The 23,659-nt window shown below is 33.1% G+C and overlaps 1 protein-coding gene across 1 annotated transcript; it reads left to right on the top strand.

The window, feature by feature from the left end:
- The first annotated feature begins 14,063 nt into the window (after nucleotides 1–14,063).
- On the top strand, nucleotides 14,064–23,659 carry LOC127700745 (glucose dehydrogenase [FAD, quinone]-like). The gene is made up of 11 exons (XM_052204393.1): nucleotides 14,064–14,229; nucleotides 14,737–14,945; nucleotides 18,106–18,295; nucleotides 18,689–18,817; nucleotides 19,355–19,476; nucleotides 19,964–20,131; nucleotides 20,368–20,515; nucleotides 20,770–20,930; nucleotides 22,129–22,303; nucleotides 22,854–23,079; nucleotides 23,422–23,659. Exons 1-11 carry the CDS (start codon nucleotides 14,106–14,108, stop codon nucleotides 23,591–23,593), a joined length of 1,824 nt encoding a protein of 607 aa, XP_052060353.1. The 5' UTR covers nucleotides 14,064–14,105; the 3' UTR covers nucleotides 23,594–23,659.

Genomic DNA, 23,659 nt, shown 5'->3' on the forward strand with positions numbered 1-23,659 from the left:
AAAGTAGTGTATATTTTACTTGTAAAACCAGTGTTATTACTGATATAATCATCTGATATTAGTCAATAATTTAGGTTAAAGGAGAAAAGATCCTTTCTCAAACTTTGCTTTGCCAACAAAGGTCTCGATGCCATCAACTTGAACAATATCCTTCATCATAAATCAGTTCACTTGAAAATACCTCCCTACTTCAAATATCAGTCTGTACCTATCATCTCTTTTACTGTACCTAACTAATTGCAATTATAAATATTAATTACAAACAGGATCTCAGTATTTGATGACTTCAAGTCTAAACCTCCCGATCCCACCTGTGCATAAATTAAATAATTAATAAAATTAAACAACGTTATATTGCTGGGTCTTCCACATGCTCCATGAAACCTCTTTCTGAATTATTAACATCAATTTCATCAGCAATCAAAGCTGGGCTTCAGGTTTAATCCACCATTGTCTACATAGGAAATGCCTGAACCAAGTCAGGAATATGACCGTTTTTTCTAATCGTTTGATGTGTTTAAGCTTTTGATTTTGCCATTTGATAAAGGACTCTTTCCCTTTTAAATTTGCCTTGGAGGTTTTACTTTTTTCAAAGTAATTGTGAAACTACCTACTCTAAGGGCGGCGTGAATCAGATGTGGATGCTTACATTTCAAAAGATTTGTACATACAATCTAAGTCTCTTCTTGCAGTATTATTAAAACGTTTGTCTTTTCTACCCTTACACAATTATTCCCCATTCCAAACTAAAAGACAAATCGAAAGAATTGGCCCTGCTTTGTTTCATAAAAAAGAATGGCCAACGTAGATTCAAGAATCTTGTCTTAGAAAGGATAAATCTTACCTTTTCTTGTCGACTTGTTCCTTTATTCACATTGGGCCGACTTCATACAGGAGCTTCCTTGGAAGAATGATGAGAAGCTAGCATTATCCTTTAACTTCACGTCCCTCTATATAGATGATGTCCTCTCACTAAATAAGTTTGGTGACTGTATCATATCGAAATTGAAATAAAGGTTACACCAGATGCAGTTAAAATGCCTCATATCTTGACTTAAATCTAGAAATTGACAATGAGGGTCGGTTGAGAACAAAACTTTACGACAAAAGAGATGATTTAATCTTCCAAAATTGTGAACTTTCCATTTCTATGTATCAACATTCCAGCAGCTCCTACATTTGGAGTATATATCTTCCAGTTGATACGATATTGCAGAGCTTGCATTTCATAATATGATTTCCTTGATATAGGGTTGCTGCTTACCAGGGAGCTATTGAACCTAGTGTTCCAAGTGGTGAAATTGAAATCATTCATTCGAAAATTTACGGAAGACATTACGAGTTGGTTGGCCGTTATGGCATATTTGTTTCACAGATGACGACGGATATGTTTTAATTCTTGTATCCACAATCCCGCCATTTTCTCGAATATGACCGATTTAGACTTATCACCGGGTTGTACTTTCATGTTGAGCAGGATCTGCTTGCCTTTCCGGAGCACATGAGATCTCCCCGGTTTATTGATGGGGTTCGTGTTGTTCAGTCTTTGATTTTCTATGTTGTAAATTCACATTTGTCTAATGTAAAAACTTCTCGAGGAAAAAAGCATCGAAAACCATATCTACTAAATAATAATAAAATGCATGCTTAATCACCAAGTTTACATAACATAAGTCACCAAATGGATGACTTTCTTTTGAACACGAGAAGTGATGAAACAATTTCTGTCAATTCCTATGATGACAATGAGCATTCTGATTTTTTAGGTGTTCATTCTCCACCGAAAGTAAGGCTGAAAAATTTTCAACCGAAACATGGCACTACGAACATGACGAAAACTACACAACGTCTGAGCTCCCCGTCTTGCCAACAAAGACAGCCGGTTTCCAACCAGCAACACCAAAATCGTCCGAACCTCAATTATATCCAACCAAACACCAGATATCATCTGGAGAAGGCCTAGGAGAAACATATTTGGCAGATCCAAAATCAATAGTCTCATCTATAGACAACATTACTTTGACAGATTCGACTCCGTCTCAAGTACTTAATTTCTTCTTTAAATTTATTAAAGTTTTTAGAGATTTTACACAGGAAAATAACCTTTAATACCACCGTCTTGTGGAAAGACTTTTACCTTTTATCATTACAATGGGAGGGAAACCTCCCAGATTGATTATGTTTTAGAAAGCAGAAGTGTCATTAACAATTATTTGACTTTTATACGTGAGTCTATAAACACTTCTACTCATGATCCAATAAGATTGATAAAACTGCTTATCAGGAGGAGATTGAAAAGAAACTGTCACTTTGGACTGATGAAATAAAACTCAATCTGACATTTGAAAATTTACCGGATAAGATTAATGAATTATGTTCAATATTGGAAACATCAGCTTCTAAATGCAGCCGTTCTAAACGTTCAAAATGTAGCAAAATGTTAAAGAAAAAGCCCTGGACTCCAGATTTGGAAAATATAGCTAAGATAAATAGAGATCATTTTGCAAAATGGAAAGCCTTCCGCTGGTCGACCAACCGATAAGAATAGGAATTTATTTCAAAATATTAAATATTATAAACAGAAACTTAGATCAATGCAAAGACAACTTGAAGCAAGCTTAAAAATTCATAAATATCAGAATATTATGGAACTTCATGAGGGAAATGAGACCGCTTTTTATTCTTTAATAAGAAAACAAAGAGATCCAGCAAATACTACAACTTCTGCGCTTACTTTTAATGACATTTCTTTAAACAACGAGAATTTGATCCGTGATGCATGGGCGGAATACTTTCAAGACTTGGCGACTCCTATGGACTTTAATTTGGTGGAAAATGATATAAACCATTTAACGAAAACATTTATTGAAAATAAAATAGAAAATATTTCACCTGTAACAGAAGATGAAATAAAAGGTATTTTAGCATCTAGTATGAAAAATAATAAATCTGCTGATGAAGAAAATATAACAGTTGAACACTTGAAATATGGTGGTCCTATTATGATAACTATATTGATTTTTTTCGTAAATTCTATTTTTAAATATTAACATATTCCAAATTTATTGAAAGGTGGCATCGCTTGTCCTGTTTTAAAATGGAAAACCGAAACTTGACCCAAACTCATATCGGAAAATTACTATCACAAGTACAGTAGGAAAAGTAGTCGAGAAAACTCATTTATCCCGAAATAAAAACTCTGTAACTAAAAGTCAAAATAAACTACAAAAAGGATTTACTCCTGGAGAAATGCCTATTATTGCTGCTTTAAATTTAACTGCACTTATAATCGAAGCAATAAAGACGAAATCACCACAATATGTGGCTCTTATGGATGCAAGGAAAGCCTTTGACATTGTTTGGCATCTCTTCTTAATGAGAGAAATACATAAGTTTGGTCTAAATGGGGACAACTGGTTATTTTTAAAAAAAATGGTATGAAAATCTCAAATCAAAAATTAAATGGAAAGGGTTGCTTTCAAAATCAATAGAGGAACGACAAGGTGTACGACAAGGCGGTATTTGGCCACCGACAGCATACAAGGTTTTTTATAAATTCACGTTTACAAACTTTTGAAAGAAATCAATTAGGAGCATGTATAGGACCCATTTATTGTGGTATCCCAACTGTATGAATGAATGGTGTATTAAAGTGCAACCTGCATATATACAATAGATACATATTAGTACAACATTACATTACAGCCAGCCAGATAGGCTTACAATGCACTGACAAATTAAAACTCAAATTTTTGAAAACATAGATAACAAATAGTTTTGGACGAATGTCTAAGTTATAAGAAAATTCAACAGTTAAAGTAAAATAGTGTAGCGGACGATGTTGCGCTAATTTCAACAGATCCTTATGAATTACAAACTATGCTGAATGTACAGACAGATCATGCCAACAAACTACGTTATTTACTTAGTGAGCAAAATTTAACAATTTTGGTGTATAATGACAAATTGTCAAAGTCTTGGACATTAAAGGGTAAACCTGTATCACTTTATGAATCGGCAGTTCATCTGGGAATAGATAGAAATATTATTACAAATACCGGGGTGAAAGAAGTTGTGAGTAAGCGTATTATTACTGCGATAAAAACCGTATACTCTCTCATGGGTGATGGTTTGCATGGTTTGAATGGAGTCAATCCAAAAGTTTCTGTTGACTTGATACAAATATACGTTATACCTAGACTTCTGTATGGTTTAGATGTTATACCTAGACTTCTGTATGGTTTAGATGTTATACCTAGACTTCTGTATGGTTTAGATGTCACATCTCCCTCAAATGCAGATATCTAAAAGATGGAATTATTTAAGCAAATACAGCACTTGCCTGAACGCATATCAATAGCTGCAACTTTGTTATTATTAGGACGTATCCCTATAGAAGGAGAAATACACAAGAAAATTTTGAAAACATTTGGAAATATAATTAGAAATGATAAATCCGTTGAAAGTGAAATTGCTTTTAGATAATTGGCCATGAAAGATGAAAAATCTGGAAGCTGGTTTACAAAACTTCACAATTTAAATGAAACTTACCGATAACCGTCGCCTCATGATATCATTGAGAATCCACTAACAAAGTTAAGCTGGAATAGACATGTGAATAACTGTATTAATAATTATTTTTTACAAAATTTAAAGATGGAAGCAAAAGGGAAGTCATCCTTGAAATATATTAATTTTAATGATTCCAACATAGGAACTGTTCATAATATTTGGAAAAGCAGTGGGACTGACCCATACTCCTTAAATATGGCTACTATTAAAGTTAAAATTGCTACAGGCATAATAATGCTTCAGTATCTGAAGTCTAAATTTTCAAAAAAACTGTATTTCAGCATACTGCCAATTATGTAACATTGAACCAGAAGATGTGACTCACTTTATACTTAGATGTGAAAGGCTGTCAAGCATAAGAAATCGCTTTATTCAAGAGCTGAAATCTTTTCTTATTAATAGTAATAAGCCGTCTAATAGTATGCTGATACAAGAACTATTTGATAATGAAGAGACACTTTTACATTTAATTATAGACTGCACAAAATATCATTTCCTTACCTTTAAGGAACAGGTCCGTATAGAGACATTAACCAGAGGTCTAAGCTACAAACTTTACCACGAACGTTTACTTTTAATGTCGAAGTAAATTTATTCTTAGGATAGAGGTGTCAAGGAAAACAAAATTATAACATTTTATTTTTTGCTAGCATTTCGATATGCAGTTGATTTATATTTTACTGGATTTTATCAATGGAATTTATTCTACTATATATTGAGGTGGATAGTGTTTGCACTGTAAACCCGTATCCAAGGCGTATAAGATGTCAACTGATTTAAGATTTTAAGTACTACATTACACGGTGTGCATGTTATATATAAAATTAATGCTTAACTGATGAACAGTGGAAAGCTTTTTAGATTTTTATGATAAAGAGGATAGTGTTTGAACAGTGAACGTTTATCCGTGGGCAGGAGTCATTTGTCTGCAGAATATATAGATTGTGAAATTTGGACAATTGGATTAAGTATTAAATATGTAATTTCGTTTATATGGTGATGTATTAGTCCGCATGCTGTATATAAGTTAGTGTTTTAATAACTTTAAGTTTATGAACATAAAATGTAAGCCAATTTTAAGAGTGCCTAGTGTGTAAGGGTTAGGGTGCAAATGAGTACGCTTTAGAAGCGAAGCTCCTGCTAGAGGAGGAAGATAAAGACTAGGTAAAACAAGGTAAAGGTAGTGTGATTCCCTCCGAGCAACTTGCTAGTTATCAAAGGTACCAGGCTTATAATTTGATACGCCAGACGCGCGTTTCGTCTACACAAGACTCATCAGTGACGCTCCGATCAAAATAGCTAAAAAGCCAAACAAGTATAAAGTTGAAGAGCATTGAGGACACAAAATTCCCAAAAAAAGTTGTGCCAAATACGGCATAATCCTCATCAGTGACGCTAAAATCAAAATAGTTAAAAAGCCAAACAAGTATAAAGTTGAACATCATTGAGGACCCAAAATTCCAAAAAAAAGTACAATGCTTCTTGAATATGCTTCGACTAAATCGTGTTGGTGTAGTGGTGTATTTTACGCATCAATGTAGACTAGTCCATTTATGATTTTGTACATTAGTTCTAGTCTTGACCTTTTTTTTTTTCTTTCTTCAAGTGAATTTCATTCTTACTTCTCTAGCATCATGTGACAGATTGATGTTCTGTAGTATCTGTTGTCAATGTATCGTGCATCCCTTTGCTGAACCATCCCACTTCCTTATTTATGGAACAAATAAGGAAGAGATAGAAAGAAAATTGAGTTACGATGCCACCATAAATAATTGGTGTTTGAACAATAGAATGGTTATAAATCCTTTAAAACACTTCTATGTTGATTGGAACAAATAAGAAACGGACTTTGCTAGGAAATGATATGAATATATCAATACAAGATATCCCAATCACAACCGTTGAAATACAGAAACTTTTGGGTGTATATATTGACAAAAATGTGGACTGGAAATTTCAAATTGACTATGTATTATGTAAAGACTTAGGTTCTCGTATCGCACTGCTTTTTGATAGTAGTAGTAGAAAGCTGTTTTATAATGCTTATATTCTGACCATATTTGGTTTTTGTTGCTCAGTATGGGGAAATTGTTATGAAGATGGATATAAAAAAATTCGTAAATTGCAAGGATTATACTTGATGCACAAATACTAACACCTAGTATAGATTTATTTAAAGAGCTAAAATGGTTAAATTTCAAATCTAGAATTTCATATCATAAACTTATTCTTATTCATAAAATTCTCAACGATAAAGCACCTGATTACTTAAAGGAACTCTGTTGTCCAATTGTTAACCTACATAGTAGAAATCTAAGATCATCTGCAAATAATAATTTAGCTGTTGTGCGACCGAACACAAATTCAATGAATAAATCTTTCGCATATAGCTCCTCAATACTTTGGAATAAACTACCAAATGAAATAAAATGTTGTGAAAATCTGGGCACTTTTAAACAAAAAATGTATAGATTCCTTGACTGTAAATGATTTATTACAACTCACTCATATATTTTTATGATTTTGTATTTTATGTATATATATGACTTTAATTTTCTCTTGTTCTACAGACAATGTATAGTTAGCATGAATATTGCATCTACATAATATGTTCAAAATTGTAAGCTTTGTAATATTTGTACTGTTTGTTCTTAGTGAGGGCCTCAAGGTAGATTAGTGAATGCTAATTGAGTCACCCTCCTTAAATACTTACTTATCCTCCTTCAGATATGGAACCTAAATTGTACATTCATATTCCTCACTAGGTCAACTAGGTTTTAGGGCTGGGTTTCTAATATTTATCTTTTTCTTTAAGAAGCTCATAATTTTCGGCTTCTTGCAGATTCTTGTGATGTATCCATTCCAATCCATTACTGATGATATAGAATTCCTAGATTTTAGGTTGTGGTAACATGTAGTACATGGCCATGGCGAACATACTTGTTTAAAGATTGTTCTCTCTTTCTTGTAATGGTATGCACATTACATTTTTCTCGTTGAAAACTCATTTTCAGGTGTTTTCCAAATAGTGTCATTCATCAAGGTCGTCTTGAAGTTAGATTTAGTTGACATCTGATGTAATCGTAATGATGCAATTCTGATATATCACTGGCTATCAAACTTTGGGTAGAAGGCAAATCCAGAAAAGTGCATCCGCATGAAATTAATAAAGTGTTATTTTCATATACCGTCTTACGATTTCTGGCAAATCACTAATATAGAATAGTAGGCAGTTGGGTTCTAATACTGATCCCTAGGGCACTCCAGATTATACTTGCATATATCCTAGTGATTCTTATACGACTACGGCTTGTTTCCGGTCTCTCATGAATTTTTGGATTCATAATTAAACAATCTGTTGACCTTACTCCATTTTTCTTGTGATGTCTTTGAATTCCAATAGCTAGCTTGGTGTCGGAGGATAGTCCTTTCTAAATACTAATAGTATGTTGTAGTATATTTAAGATATTGCGCTGATCAGACTGATCATCATGTTACAGGTTCCAATAATTTTGCCGCAAATACAAGTTAGCTTTGGACTTTTAAATAGTTAGGCCTCGAGCATCACTGAAGGTTCATAAATTATCGAAATGTGCATTTGGTGGAATAAAGTTAGTACCATTAATGTTATTAGCGACACTGGCTTTTAATCTACTGTTTCGAATATCTTTCCTTTCTTAAAGATGGGACATCGATATATTGAGTATTTCGGCAGTCTTGTATAACTTTAAATGTAAATGTAAGAAAGGTTAATATTTCAGCGGCCATATTGCAATATTCAAGGTGTTATATTGTGTGGTGCAGCTGCTGTATGTTGGTTGTTTTGTTGAGATTTGGTAACTTCCTTTTCAGTGATATTTATGTCGGGCATAGTTGGAAAAATTTCCTATTATCGTACACTTTTTGTGTTACCTCTGCTCCTGATGAGAAATTCTTATGAAATTGTGTATTTAGAATGTTCGTCCTGTCCTTTCATTCTGTATAAAGGATTCCCTCCAATTTAAGGGTTGGGATGCTGTTATTATTAAATCGTTGTCAAAATTTTGAGTGGCAATCTTGTTGTGCTGTGACTATCCACTCGATATAGTAAAGTCAGCCTGATCGTCATGGCCCCCAAGATTTGTGTCCGTCTATTCCACTTTTCCTGTTTTCTTATGGGTTGTTTTAAGCCACTATCTAGCCACGGACACCCATCGTTACTCTTCTTTGTTTTAATAGGAATGTTGTTCTTAATTCTTTCCTGTTTCTGGAATATATACCACTTATTGTCTACTGACTCACATTCATTTATTTATGCCCCGGCCGTAGCGGAGGGGGCATTAAGTTTTACCCTTGTCCGTCTGTACGTATGTCCGTAGGTCCCAAAGTTGGTTTCCGTTCTCTAACTTTAGTTTGCCTCAACCAAAAAATATTATGAAACTTATACACAATGCTTATTACCACAAAAAACAGATCAAGTTTGAATGTTGGTGGCGTCACTTTAACCGTTCTAGAGTTATGCCCCTTTACAAATGGAAAAAATGCAGAATTTTTCGTTTCCATTCTCTAACTTTAGTTTGCCTCAACCAAATGTTATGAAACTTATACACAATGCGTATTACCACAATATACAGATCAAGTTTGAATTTTGGTGGTGTCACTTTTACTGTTCTAGAGTTATGGTCCTTTACAAATGGAAAAATTGCTGAATTTTTCGTTTCCATTCTTTAACTTAAGTTAGCCTCAACCAAATATTATGAAACTTATACACAATGCTTACTACCACATAACTCAGATCAAGAACAAATTTGGGAAGTGTCACTTTTACCGTTCTTCAGTTATGTCCCTTTATACCTTCAAGTTGATATGATATGCAAGCGGGGGCATCATCTGTGTCCCATGGACACATTCCCCATTTATAATATGTTATAATTAGTGGTGAATGATTCGATGTCATTTCTTTTATTCTCCAATTTGATTTTGCCATATAAAGGTATTTGACGATATTTTGCTGGTGTCTTAATGGTGTAATACATATTGCAGTACACATTGTTAGTCATGATCCGATATATCTGTTATGATCTTAGTTGTACGGAAACTATATGGATGGTTTGTAACTATAAGATCTAAGATGTTGCTAAGTTGATTCTTCGAGTAATTAGATTAATCCGTAATCATCTCGTATGTCTGTAAATTTATGGTTTATAGTAGGATACCCTATTTCTCCAAAACCTATCATGATTGATTGAAATTTGCAGCTGTTACTATTAATTAGTATTGTCAAATTGAGCAGTTTGGTCTAACCGGTTACTCAGATAATCTTTCAACCGATTAACCGGTTATCCGGTAGTTAAATTGATGTTTAAAGGCCTAAAGATCTACAGTACTTTACAAATGTACGTTTTTACGATGAATTGAAGTTTATCATTGAACCTTTAAAGGCCTGGCTTTGAGCACTCCTGGTGAAGTTTTACTTTTAATAATCCAATACCATATCTGCGATGGCGTTTGTAACAACTTCAGATTAAGAAGATGAAACGCTTCTTGATCACGTGAAATTGGCGATGTCTAAACCGTTTATTGTTTCTTTTTCTGTAGTGTTTCAGAAAAGTTTGTAGAGTAATTCAATTTGAGATGATTAAACGTATAACTCTTATCACCCAGTATACATTAATTCCATTCACATTATTTGCATTTCAAAATTTTTGAGGAAGGCATTTCGTTTGTAGTATGACAAAACCTTGGACGATGGAGGTGGCATAATTTCACGTAGGTCAACGCAATATTAAATAAAAAAATGAAAAAAACGAAGTAAATAGTAAAGTTTAGTCAGTTTACATTTTCTATGTTGTGTCATCTGTACTATTATTTGTCTGTTTGTCTTTTTGTTTTGGCCATGGCTTTGTCAGTTTGTTTTCGGTCTATGAGTGACTGTCCCTCTGGTATCTTTCGTCCCTCTTTTACAGCTGCTCAAAATACATGTATGCTAATTTTGTTTGCTTTAGATCTTGCCCCGAGTTAATTGCCAAGTTGTCATTGTGCTATTATAATTTGGTAAATTTGGAATGTTTTCAAGGATACCAATAGCAATCAATTTACTGGACAATTGATCTGTCAAATTATTTACCACGTCGATCATTTTAAAATTCAACAAAATTCATTAATGATTTCAATACACATTGATATCAAATCTATTTTTTTTCTATACTCGTACCAAACTAATTTTTGATTCCTTCAGTTGATGGCTTACTTTGTATCCAACTAGCTCTAGTTTGCAGAATACACTTTCACAGTCAATTTAATTGAAATTCAGATGTGGTTATATATTTGTTCTTTACTGCTATAGGGACGCCCCCTCCTGATAGATGTTTGTTATTTCTGAATACATTATAATCGTTAGGAAATAATCTGTCTTTTATGCTGTTGTCAATTCAGGTCTGTATACCGAAGATGATATGCAGGTTTGTACTGTCAATCATATACTCAAGCTGAAGTTGTTTTGCATCAAATTATTGAAAATTTACATTCAGAATAGATTAAGTCGTTTTATTGGGTGGTTTTGTTGGTTTTATTGTTGTGTATGTGTTGTTTCTAGTTTGTTGGTGTTGTGGGACTTTCGAGTGGTGACTCAGGACAGGATGCTAAACCGGTTTGAAGTACTGAAGACCATGGAATAACAAATTGTTGAATGATTCGGACAGTTACATGCAATACAATCGCATGCATCTGCGGATAGCATCGTTCACATGTTCTAGATACACACATGACCACATTGACTAGCAACTGATATGACAACATTCAACAAGCAATGCAGTCATCCAAGGGCAGGTAATCGGTTAATGACGAGTTCCACACAGGTAATTGATTCGGATTTAGATGATCCAGGATTATATACACATCGTTTGATATAGTGATGAGAATTGTGGACAGATATGCCATGACACTCTTAGATGTATGGACAGAATTAATAGCACCTTGAATCGTTTGCTTAAGTGTACAGAAAAGTTAAAATCGCAAATATTAATATAAGTTTTATTATCTTAACTTGCATTCTAAATTCAGGTAACAGAAACGATAAACCCGATTAAAAAAATGTAAGGACATTTATGCTTTTTGGTCATATAACTCTTTCAAATATTTCGGTTCTTATACATCCTCGGCTTTCAAATATTCGGCTTTGAGCGTTCCTGATGAAAGTACATCCAGAAAACGCATGAAATTATTAACGTGTTGTTTTTTTGTTTTTTATTTTTTGTTTTTTCTTCTTCTTCTTTATTTAGCCCGATCAATTAGACCGCTGTAGTAATAGACCTAGTTATTGACTTTTGGATTTATTGTAAACTTTAGTGTTCTGATATATTTTCAGTTCTTATAAATATGGTATACATGTAATTCTTTTGTCGCTGGATATTCAGCAAACAATAATCAATCATAAATTGGCGGTTCAGATGTTCGGCTGGTAAATATGTCTACGTTCGTGTTATGAAAATGGATATATGCCGATTTCTCTTTTGCAAAGTTTGCAGACTTGTATGCTATGAATTTTGTCAATTTAAGTTCAGTAGATGCTATTTGCGTTTTGGTTTGCACAGTAATGCATTGTGCTGTTTTGCCAAGAAAATCGGCTGTAAATCCTTCCGATGACCAAATGACCTTTTTGTACACAGCGGAAACGTGATGATTATAAATTTCGAGGACATTAATACACTATTCAGGTAAACCTTATCTGAACATGTAAGTACACAATGCTATGTTCATAGTAAACAAACATAATTGGCGAATTTATTTCAAAACAGTATAGTTTTACATAATTATATAATCATAATTATGGTGTTACTTTGGCACTTTATAATACTGGAGCATGTTACTTCTCAATGTATAGCCACATTATATTATACATAAGCAGATGAAACATATAGACCCCAGTAGAGTCACTGTTTTTGACATTTTGATTGGTCCAGATGTCATTTCCGTAGATGCTAAGATTGCACAACGTTGTCTACGAGGAAGGAAATTGAATTTCTCAATCGGTTCATTTCCCTTGAACCGAAATAGCAAAGTGCTTCTCCGTACGAAACACCTGTAAAAATATATAGTCTTTTATGCATTATGATTTATCTCATGAGCGAAAACATCTGACTTAGTTGATTTGATTGATTTACTAAAGCAATCAAAAGACATACCATTGATCTATGTTATTTCACGTATAAGAGGAAAAGCTTACCATGCAAAGACACCAACATTATGAATTTTAAACACAATACAAGAATATAAATGAGCGATAAAGATTATGAAGCAACAAGCAGGCGCAACAAAATAGATTGTTTCATGCTGTCTACAAAGCACAACTCAAAACAGTGCAACACAAATCACACCAAAACTGTGGGGGGATTTCCGATGTTCCAGAAGGGTAAACAGATCCTGTTCCACATGTGGAATCCGTCGTGTTGCTCATGTAAGTACGAAATCCGTCGTCATCTGTGAGACAGATATTCCATATGGTCAACCAACTCGTGATGGTGTCCGTAAAATTTTCGAATAGATAACCAGTGCAGAAGAGGCGGGCGATACCAAAGGAGGAATCAAAGGGATAAAATATCATGCAACATATTAGGTAAATCATTTTCAAGTAATAAGATTGATAAAGAGGCTTAATTTTGAAATAATAAAACTGATAAAATATAAATACACAGTCAGTACACAGGTAATCAGTCAACATCTCAATCAACAAAATAGACAATGTACATCCAGGAACTTTGCTTAGTCATGACATGACATTGAATGCTAACATAGTTTTTTTACAACACAATAAACAGAACCTGTCCAACAATAAGGAGATTAAGCTAAAATTATCAGCAGTATCATCGTTGCAAGCATCATAATGAATATAAAGATGTAGCTATGAGAAGCATTGAAGACGGAAAAAATACACATAAAAAAGATATAACAGTAAGCAGCTTGTTAAAAAAAATTAAGCTAAGATCATGATTTTATCCATATAAATGTTAATCTGTAACATCATATATACTGTTCATATAATTATGGAAACGGAAATGTTGTAAATTTAACCCAGGACCAACACATAATGAAAGCACTATATACATATGACCTAGGGCTGCAAACCTATTAGAGGCGATACATTTGACCAACAGTTATATATCAACTGTCGACACAGTCACAGCAAAACTTACAGCTACCTTATTGGTGGTAGAAACATTTCATTATGATGGGATTGTATCATTTGTGACACCTCAAACTAAAATGGCATGGTTCGACAGCAACTTCAACTTACAAGGATCAAGCTCATTACTATAAGGTAACTTGACATAAGTACAACATCTGTACAAAAAATGTTATAACGAGAAATATAAGAAGCGAGATTAACTGTTTCCTACTTAAAACTGAGGTTATCACTGGGAGAAACAAATACCCGATTTCCGCAAACAGTCATTATTGATGATTTGCTGTTTGTCTAATGTGTATCTTTTTTTTAAATTTCACAGAGAGTGTATACAGAGTAAATTACCTTTGCCATTTTGTAAAATTGTTGAACCATGATCGCTCTATCATCTGTACTTGTGGTTTTTCTTGGTATTGTACTCACACTGTATTTAAACACAACAAAAATAGATGAGGTGCTACATGTTCAGCTGAACTCAACATATGATTATATCATAAGTAAGTTTAAATTAGACTGAATATTTTTCATTCACTTTCCCTGACTTAATTTATATCTTTTATACTTTATTTTGTGAATTTCAAGTATATCGAACTTTTAAAAAAGGATATTAGAAGCATCATTTAAAGTGTATCTTATGAAGTGCGATTGCAGTCGTTCTACCTCATGACTCTGTTGCTAACAAATTTCATAACTTGTAAAAATGCACGAGCGTAACGTACCAATTGAGATATGTAAACGCCTTATGATGGGGCAAAGGGTATGTTACTGCTGAGAAATTGTCATTTGGAAATCATAACGTTTGTCATAGATTTTACTTTGAAGCCGTAATTCGGAATGGGTTATTGTTATTCGAGTGTAGGTAAAAAGAAGATAATACTTCAGGTAATGCTAATTCTCTGACATCTTTACAGCATATAGAATAATATATATTAGCAAAAAATAAAACACTCTTAATATCTAATAGATTAATTTATACTTTTGCAGAAAAATGTCTTTTATTCCAGTTGGCGCAGGATCTGCGGGTTCCGTAATAGCCAATCGTTTGTCTGAAGACTCTGATGTCACGATCTTATTACTAGAAGCTGGTGGTTCTGAATATAGTAATGATAACATTAGAATACCGTTGATAGGTGGAGGGCTGCAGAAGTCGTCAGCTGATTGGAATTATCAAACGCTACCTCAGAAGAACAGTCATTTTGCAATGAATGAGCAGGTACGATAAGAATGTCAATTATCATTGTATTTTTAATCATGCTTAATTCGTATATTTTTACTGTTTGTGTATTAACCAGATTTGAATGTTCGGAGGGACTGTTTGTCAACAGCACATGAAGCGCATTTACATACTTTAAGAAATTGTGAATGCTTTAGACGGTTCTCTAAAATCTGTCTTAGGCGATTCTGTTGCATAGATTTTCTTAGCAAAGAATGGAAAAGGATATGGAGTTGGGATACATAATAATGCACAAAACAAAATCCTTGAAAAGGAATAACCAATCATATATCGAATGAACAACACTTTTTCAGCTGCTATTTGTCAACTGAAGATAGCCGAAAATTCAGCACAATGGACCAAAAGCTCAATATACCTTCCATCAATATTAAAACGATTCTTGATTTGAAAAGCTGGTGTAATCGTTCGCTCGTTCAATTATCAAGAGAATTCAATATCATTGAAACTACTGAAAATTCAGATATTATTGCTTTCATTAATTATTGCGATTTTTGAAGAATGGACAAAAATGCGAGATTAATTATTGTGATTTCAGGAAAATCTGTATGCATATATATGTGTCAGATATTAGAATATGAGTTCTTATTATAGCGATACACACCCAGTTGCATTATTCGTATTAAAAAAACCTGAAGTTACTGTAGTTTAGTCCTTTACATATATGTGTGTTTCAATGTCTGTAGACGACTTTAGACGTGTTGCTTCTCGTTCATTTATTAAATGTAGTAATTAAAATCAAACCTTGAACTTCAAGAACCTGTTTGTGATTTTACCGATTATTTCCTGTTCCCACTTGTGACATGAATCTGCATGGAGGGGGATGCATGAATAGTATACACCTATTGACTGGTTATGAGGGTAATAGCAAGTTTGTTGTCCCTGAGATACTAACTATTGCTCGAGGTGAAGCCGAGGGCAATAGTTAGTATCAAAGGGACAACAAACTTGCTATTACCCTCATAACCAGTCATTAAGTGTTTTATTATACTGAACAAACCAACTTTTTAAAAAGTCTACATAAACCATCTAAAAGAAAAAAAATGTCACATAAACATGCACAAGATGAACTATAAGTTTTTTCATAGTCCGTGTTATACTTGTAAATATTTCATATACTGTAATCAAGACCAGGAATACTTGTGTAAAAATTCCCGTGCATATAATAAACACTAGCTAAAGTACTGTACACCAAAGCAATCACAGTTTATGAAGACGACGACAGACCCATATTATACATTTATTATGTTTTAGATCATAAAATGTGTCGCGTAGATTTTTGTTTTCTTTTTTAATTGCTTCTGGTAAGTGATATATTAATTTGAAATTACAACGACAGACACTAATAGATTATACCGTTTACGATATCAGAGTTTTACGTTGCCAAGCGCAAAAAATTCAAGCGGAATAGTTAATGACGTCATTATTGTCCAATGAAAAATAAGTATGAAAAGGTACGGGAAATATGATCATAAAACTATTGACCGGGGTAATAGTCTTTGAAACTATTGACTGGCAAATAGTCTGTGGAATGAAATAGCACAAATATTTCCTTATTTTTTATATAGAAAAAACATACTGAGGTATAATAACAGCAATTGTTACCCTGTCGACGCACCAAATCTCGCTCCTTTGGAGTTCATGCGATTCCCTCGGTTTCTTTTTGTTACTTTGATTTGTCTTTTCCTAATCGATTTGCGATTTGAACATCGGTAAACTATTGTCACCTTAATTTCTCAATTCTCGTGTAATAAACAGCTTATTGTATGTTGTTTGTGTCTATTCCGTATCAAAAACGATTTTGAAGGCCATACAGTGGTATTTACATTTTTTTTTTGTGTTGTTTACTTTTGTTTTTTCAGTTCATTGTCATTTTTATTTTTCTCTGTTTCGCAAACATTGAATTTTTTTAATGTTCACATCAAGCACAATAAACAACATTAAAATAAAACTGCAATTGCAAGCTGATCTCATCTCGAAAAAATGACATCCGCTTCAATATCATCAGATAAAAAGTCATCAAAATACTGCCTGTGAAGGTTAATGATCGAATATCCCGTTTGAATGGTTTTACACTAGTCATTTTTGGGGCCCTTTATAGCTTGCTGTTAGGTGTGAGCCAAGGCTCCGTGTTAAAGACCGTACTTTGACCTATAATGGTTTACTTTTACAAATTCTGACTTGGATAGAGAGTTGTCTCATTGGCACTCATACCACATCTTCTTATATCTATGGCTTCTAGTTTCTGCAAAAAAATATTTTGTGTAAAGGTAAAAGCCTAACTTCTTTGCCATGGAAAAGGAACCCATCTTGAAAACTTTAAATCAACGTGCACATGGGGTTACCCTTACTGTAAATTGGTCTCTCATGTTTTGAGGATTTGACTAAAATCTTCGAAAGAAAGAGACATAAAAAGAAAACGTCATCTAAACTCGTTCATGATGACATAATAGAAAGATATATAGAAAACAAATACATACCGAGACTTCTTAAGAGTGACTAAATATACGTTTCAGTTACTTCTGTTAACGAATTCTCATTAAATTGCAACTCAATCAGACTTTGACATAAGTCAGTCTTTGCTGTTCTTTTAAAAGAGAGTCGAAAGATATCAAAGGGATATTCAAACTCGTAAGTCGAAAACAAACGGACACTGCCATTGCAACAAAATGAAAAACGATCAAAAGACAAAGAGTATACAAAACACAACATAGAAAACTAAAGACGGTGCAATATGAACCCCACCAAAAACTGAGGGTGATACCAGGTGCTCCGGAAGGTTAAGCAGATCCTGCTTCACATGTGACACCCGTCGTGTTGCTCATGTAAATACAAATCCGGTGATAAGTTTAACCCCGATAGGTCACACTAGAAGAAAAGAGGACGGGATTATGGTTACGACAATTGGAACATATCCGTAGTAATCTGTGAAACAGATATTCCATAACGGTCAACCAATGTGATGGCGTCCGTAAAATTTAAGATTATTTTTGGGTTTGACGATCATACAGATTTAAAAATTTGGCTGGTTGGTGTCTTATTAGAGTTCTTCTAGAACTATATGAAATTAGGTTCATACATATGTTATAGAATGTTAATTGTCATTAGCTAATAAATATGAAATATTTAAATGTATTCGCAGAGAAGTTACTGGCCGCGAGGACGAGTGTTAGGTGGGACTAGTTGTCTGAATACCCTGGTGTATATACGTGGAAGTAGACATGATTATAACCAGTGGGCTGAGGAAGGATGTGATGGCTGGAGTTACAAAGATGTCTTACCATACTTCATAAAAACGGAAGATTATCAAATGCCAAACGAATACGACTCTGGTTTGTCTCTCTATTCAGTTATATTCTTTCTTGGGATTCTTCTATCTAATTAACAAGAACGATATAAAATTGTTTGATATAAACACAGAATAAAGATGATCCTCAAGATTGAAGAAAAATGATAATATACTTCAATAACTAACATGAAAAATGTAAAGTAACGTTTTCCAAACGCAATACAATATGTATGAAATTATTTAAAAAAAAACAGATAAATATTCCTTAAACGCGAAAATTATTTATAAATCGGAATTAGTTTTAAGGCCTAAGAGAATAAACAAAGATTGAAAATAAGAAATCAGAACATATAAAATCACACAATGAGACACCGATGGACGTTTTTTGACAAATACTTGTAGAAATGAATTTAAACTAAACCAATTTAAATTTTAGCGTATCATGGTAAAGGTGGCTATATGAAATTAACAGACAGTTCCCTAACACCTCTAGTTGAGGTCTACAGAAGAGGTGCTGAAGAAATTGGATACAAAACCGTGGATGCTAACGGAGAGGATCAGATTGGTGGGTTTCTAAGATGAGTGTTCCGTCAGATGAGTGCGTCGATTAACATGTGTAAAAATAAAATTTGTATTTTCTTTTTTGACAAAAAGTCCTGAGTATTTGCCAATGAGACATAAATTAAATGTAAAAATTAAACTGCTTAGAATAAAGAGTGGTCTGCAATAAATGAATAGAATCAAACATGATATAGTAAGTAATAGTATGCAGTGCACTCAAAATGTGATAAACAAAAGCGGGAATAAGGAAGAACGTCACAAGAAACGACTACTGGTTGAATTAAGGCATTTTTCCTCAATTAAAAAACAAAAACAGGAATATGAAAGCGAAGATTAAAACATTAGCTAGTTTGTACAAGTGATGATTCTGAGACCAAAAAATGAAAATAACACTTTATATTTTATGATCCCGAAGAGCTTAACTTATGCAATTGTCTGTTGATAGGGTGTTTGTAAAAACGACTTGAAAGATGATCACACATGGTCCGAGATTTGTTTAAGGGTATGACATTATATTGATTATCGTTTCTGTTGGTCGCAGGGTTTTCGTACGCCCAGGCTTCTGTATACAATGGTGAACGATGCAGCACAGCTAGTTGCTATTTGAGACCTATAATAGGAAGACCTAACCTTCACATTAGCATTGATTCGTTTGTATCAAAGGTAAACACATACTTCTTTTGAAGAATTTAGCAATACATTCGGTGAAATTCATTTGCTTTGGTGGATACTTTAAAATAAAAATAAACCTTTGTACATCAGGAATTGCTAAGCGCATGGGCTCGTTAACAGCATATGTTTTGGTCAATGACTAGTGTTTGTTTTTTAATCTTATTTTTCTCTCTTGGTCATGGTATTACCCGAAATTCTTCGATTTATGGTTTTTTGGATTGACCTCGTGAAATCGCCTTATATTTCTGTTTGATTGAATGGATTCACTTATATTTTTCTTGAACCTACCTAAATAAATCATTCACAACTGAATCAGGGATTGTTTTATATGAAACGGACTAATTGTTTGTAGTGTGTCGCAATGTCCAATTTTTCTGTTTATATATGTAACTTTGTTTTGACTAAATTTTATTTTTAATGCTTTTTTATTCTTTGTTCCTTCTTAGTTCATTCCGTATTTTGAACGTTCTTTCATCAGGTGATTATAAAAAATAAAATTGCCACAGACGTTGAGATGTTAAAGGGCAACAGAAAATTGAAGATAACTGCCAGGAGGGAGGTAATAGTATCAGCCGGCTCCATCAACAGCCCACAGATTCTAATGTTGTCTGGTATAGGACCAAAACAACATCTACAGGATTTAAAGGTAGATACCACTTAACATTCTATTCACATCCTGATATATACTCTTATTTTTTTTAATACTTCTTTTTCACATCACCTTCTATCATAAGCAAATATAAAATTAAGCTATGGTATCATACATCATAGAAATATTTCTCTGTGTTTCAAGACGTTATATCTGATTTTGCTTCATTTTTTAGGAACTTTATTTTTAAAAAATAGTTTAAAGGAATCTTGTTTACCGTGGTGATATTTCAGATACCAGTAATTGCTGACTTACCAGTTGGAAATAACCTTGAAGATCACCTTCAGTACTTTGTAAAACACAAAATTAACCAATCATACAGTTTATCATCAGAATCAAGAAATATTTTTAGCTCACTTCAGTATGCATTGACGAGGACGGGTAAGTTTTGGCATCATATATTTGTATCTTGATCTAAAGAGTTTTCAGGTTTTATAAGTTTATTTATTTATAATCATATTTGGTTATTACTATAATTCAATTACAAAAAATAAAATGCTGAAAATGGCTTATGTTTTTGTTACTATGTAAAATTGTTTGTCATTTATTACTTTATTTTCCGCCATGCATTGAAAATGTAAAATATTTTTACTGCGGTATTTTTAAATGCATTTGGTATACTTTATTTATTATAGGTCCTTTGTCAGGAACGGGATTAGAAGCAAACATATTCGGCCGAATGCCAAACAGGGACGAAAGTTTACCCAATTATCCTGATTATCAGATTCTGTTTTTAAGCGTTGCACATGATAACTTTTTCTATGACTATGGTTTACAACTGAATCTCAAGGAATCGGTAAATATTCCGTACCATGAAACAGATATATACTGTATTCGGTTAATTATCCTTACAACATGAACAAAGTAAAAAAGACGAGCATTACTTAGAAAACTAAAGATTGAGCAACACGAACCCTTTCAAAACCGAGGGAAAACTTATGTTCTCTGGAAGGATAAATAGTTCCTACTCTACATTTTATAACAGCAAGATGTATAACTCTTCTACTGTCTCTGTTCACCAGTTATCCCAATATGACGGAAATTTCAAAATGTGTTACAAAAACTCAATAAAGATACCAGGCTTATTATTTGTAACGCCAGACGCGCATTTCGTCCACATCAGGCTCTTCAGTGGCACTCGAATCAAACAAATTGGATGGTCAAATCAGATACGACATTCAAGAGCATTAAAACATACAAAAAAATCCAAAATGTTGTATCAAATATGAAACAGGCAATATATACATGGGGTAAAAAAACCTTAGTCTTTCGAATAATGCATATCACTGATCTAATGAATTGATCATTCAGGAACATCAGAATCATTCTTTCGAATGTGTTTTTTTTCAGACATGCATTGTATATAATGCTATTCAAAGAAAATTTATGTTTGAGATAGCTTTTTTATTGGCAAACAGATCTCATCTCCATATATTTAAACATTTTTAAATCATAATTAAGGCATCACCGGAGATTGATAATAAATTTAATTCATATTTTTTGATTTTTATGCAATCTGAAATCAGATTATAAGCACACGAACACTGTTTGATATTTTTTAAACTGTTACATCATTATATGAGGGTAAATCGTCATGTAGCGGTTAGAAAGTTGGAAAATGAGACAATAAAAGAAAACAAAAAAATATAGCGTTCAAACATATTTTTCAACAAAGAATCATTCTTTTCACCGAAATTTAATCAGAAAGTGAGAAGATCAAATTTATGATCACTGAATAAATGTATGCATATATCATTTATATATGAAAGGTTGCTAACCGTAGCAGAACAATGGTTTGGGGATGGAATATCCAAAGGCAGGAAATGATGTATATGCCGCTTATCATGGTTATAGTACTAGCACAAAAATATTCTGAGTTGGTCTTGACTATATGACAATTAAAACCTGTCTCAAAGCTGTTGCATTGCTCTGAATTTAGATACTTGAATATTTAATTGGCTTATTATGACAAAAACAGTAAGATATATTTGTAGGTTAAAGATCTTATAAAAACAAGAACGTCCACAACTGAGTTTACATCAGTATTAATACAACAACGCCCTAAGAGTACCGGAACTATCCGTCTGGCCAGTAAAGATCCGTTTGATTATCCTCTGATTCAGCCAAATTACTTAGATCAGACATACGATGTCGAAAGTTTAATAGCTGGTATGTTCGTTTAAAAGTAGAATTATATATAAATAAAAAGAGAGAGTTCGTCAAAACCGTTGAATCCATGAACAAATGCAATCAAAATGGACAACAGTAGACTTTCAACGATTAACAGCTTGAAACATCCTATGTATTAAGCAATTTGTTTGTGAACAATAATTGGAATTTCAGTTCATCTCCCTTCATAAAATATATCAATACATACAGACTTAGAAAATCACTGTCTTTAGTAAATTAATTGTACATTGTTTAGTGTTGTTCTTTATACCAGCATATGTGATTTATTCTATGATGTATTCAAATATCTGAACTATGAAAAGATTTTACTACTGTTAGATCTGGGACATAATATATTAGTCACAGGTTAGATTGATAACCTTTAAGAATAAGTTTATTCAAAGGATGAATTAGACTATTTTGAAAAAAAAAACTGCTCTTTGCGGTGCTCTCTCACATATAAAATACAGCATTTTGCGCTGAATTGTATAAACCTAAAAATTGCTGAAAAAAGCATCGATAACCCGAAGAATTTACGCAAATGTTTTAGGTATTAGAAAAATACAAAAGCTGGCAGCAGCGAATCCTCTCCAAGAATTAGGAGCCACATTAAACAGACAGGACTTTGATGGTATATGTGACAAGGTGAAATTTGACTCTGATGAATATTGGGAATGCATGTTACGCCATTTTGCTGTCACGTGCTACCACCCTACTTCAACATGTCGAATGGGGGCAAAAGATGATCCGACTGCTGTTGTGGATACAAAACTAAGGTAACGATAAGATGTTTTGGAAATTTGACTAGTTTATTTTTTATATTGTATAGCTTAACTGTTTTGCTGTTTTCAAAAGAAGAAACTTCATCGTGTAATTGAAATTAAAAAAAAAACACAATCACAGAAAACTACCACAACATATTTAATGATAAATGTTTGTTTTTGGATGCGAATTAAACTCAGAATAAGTTAATGACTTTTATTATTAGTTATTAAATGATTGTGAAACCGGCTTCTGAAATAAATAAATAAATGTAGACTACACCAATTGCATGTAACATGTTTTTTTTTCTATTATGTAAATCAAAGAGGAAGACTCAGATCCAATATTATTTTCAGAGTTAAAGGAATAAAAGGCTTAAGAGTGGCAGATGCATCTGTGATGAGACACGTCATATCTGGAAATACTAATGCACCAACTATTATGATTGGGGAGAGAGCAGCGGATTTTATTCGTGGAAAAGATACAGTACATAAATTTAAGGAGCAAATAAAACATTTAAAACTATAATTCAAAAATATTCAATTTTAAACCATGCAGATTTATGAATAAAAAAATTAAAGCTACTGTCATAAT

This window comes from Mytilus californianus, unplaced genomic scaffold (assembly GCF_021869535.1).
Source record: "Mytilus californianus isolate M0D057914Y unplaced genomic scaffold, xbMytCali1.0.p SCAF_5, whole genome shotgun sequence".
Lineage (NCBI taxonomy): Eukaryota > Metazoa > Mollusca > Bivalvia > Mytilida > Mytilidae > Mytilus > Mytilus californianus.

Excerpts from the sequence above, each read along its gene's own strand:
- LOC127700745 (XM_052204393.1), top strand. The coding sequence starts at position 14,106 with ATGATCGCTCTATCATCTGTACTTGTGGTTTTTCTTGGTATTGTACTC. Across the intron at positions 18,818-19,354 it reads TAACGGAGAGGATCAGATTG|GGTTTTCGTACGCCCAGGCT; the intron begins GTGGGTTTCTAA and ends TGTTGGTCGCAG. Across the intron at positions 20,516-20,769 it reads GTATGCATTGACGAGGACGG|GTCCTTTGTCAGGAACGGGA; the intron begins GTAAGTTTTGGC and ends TATTTATTATAG.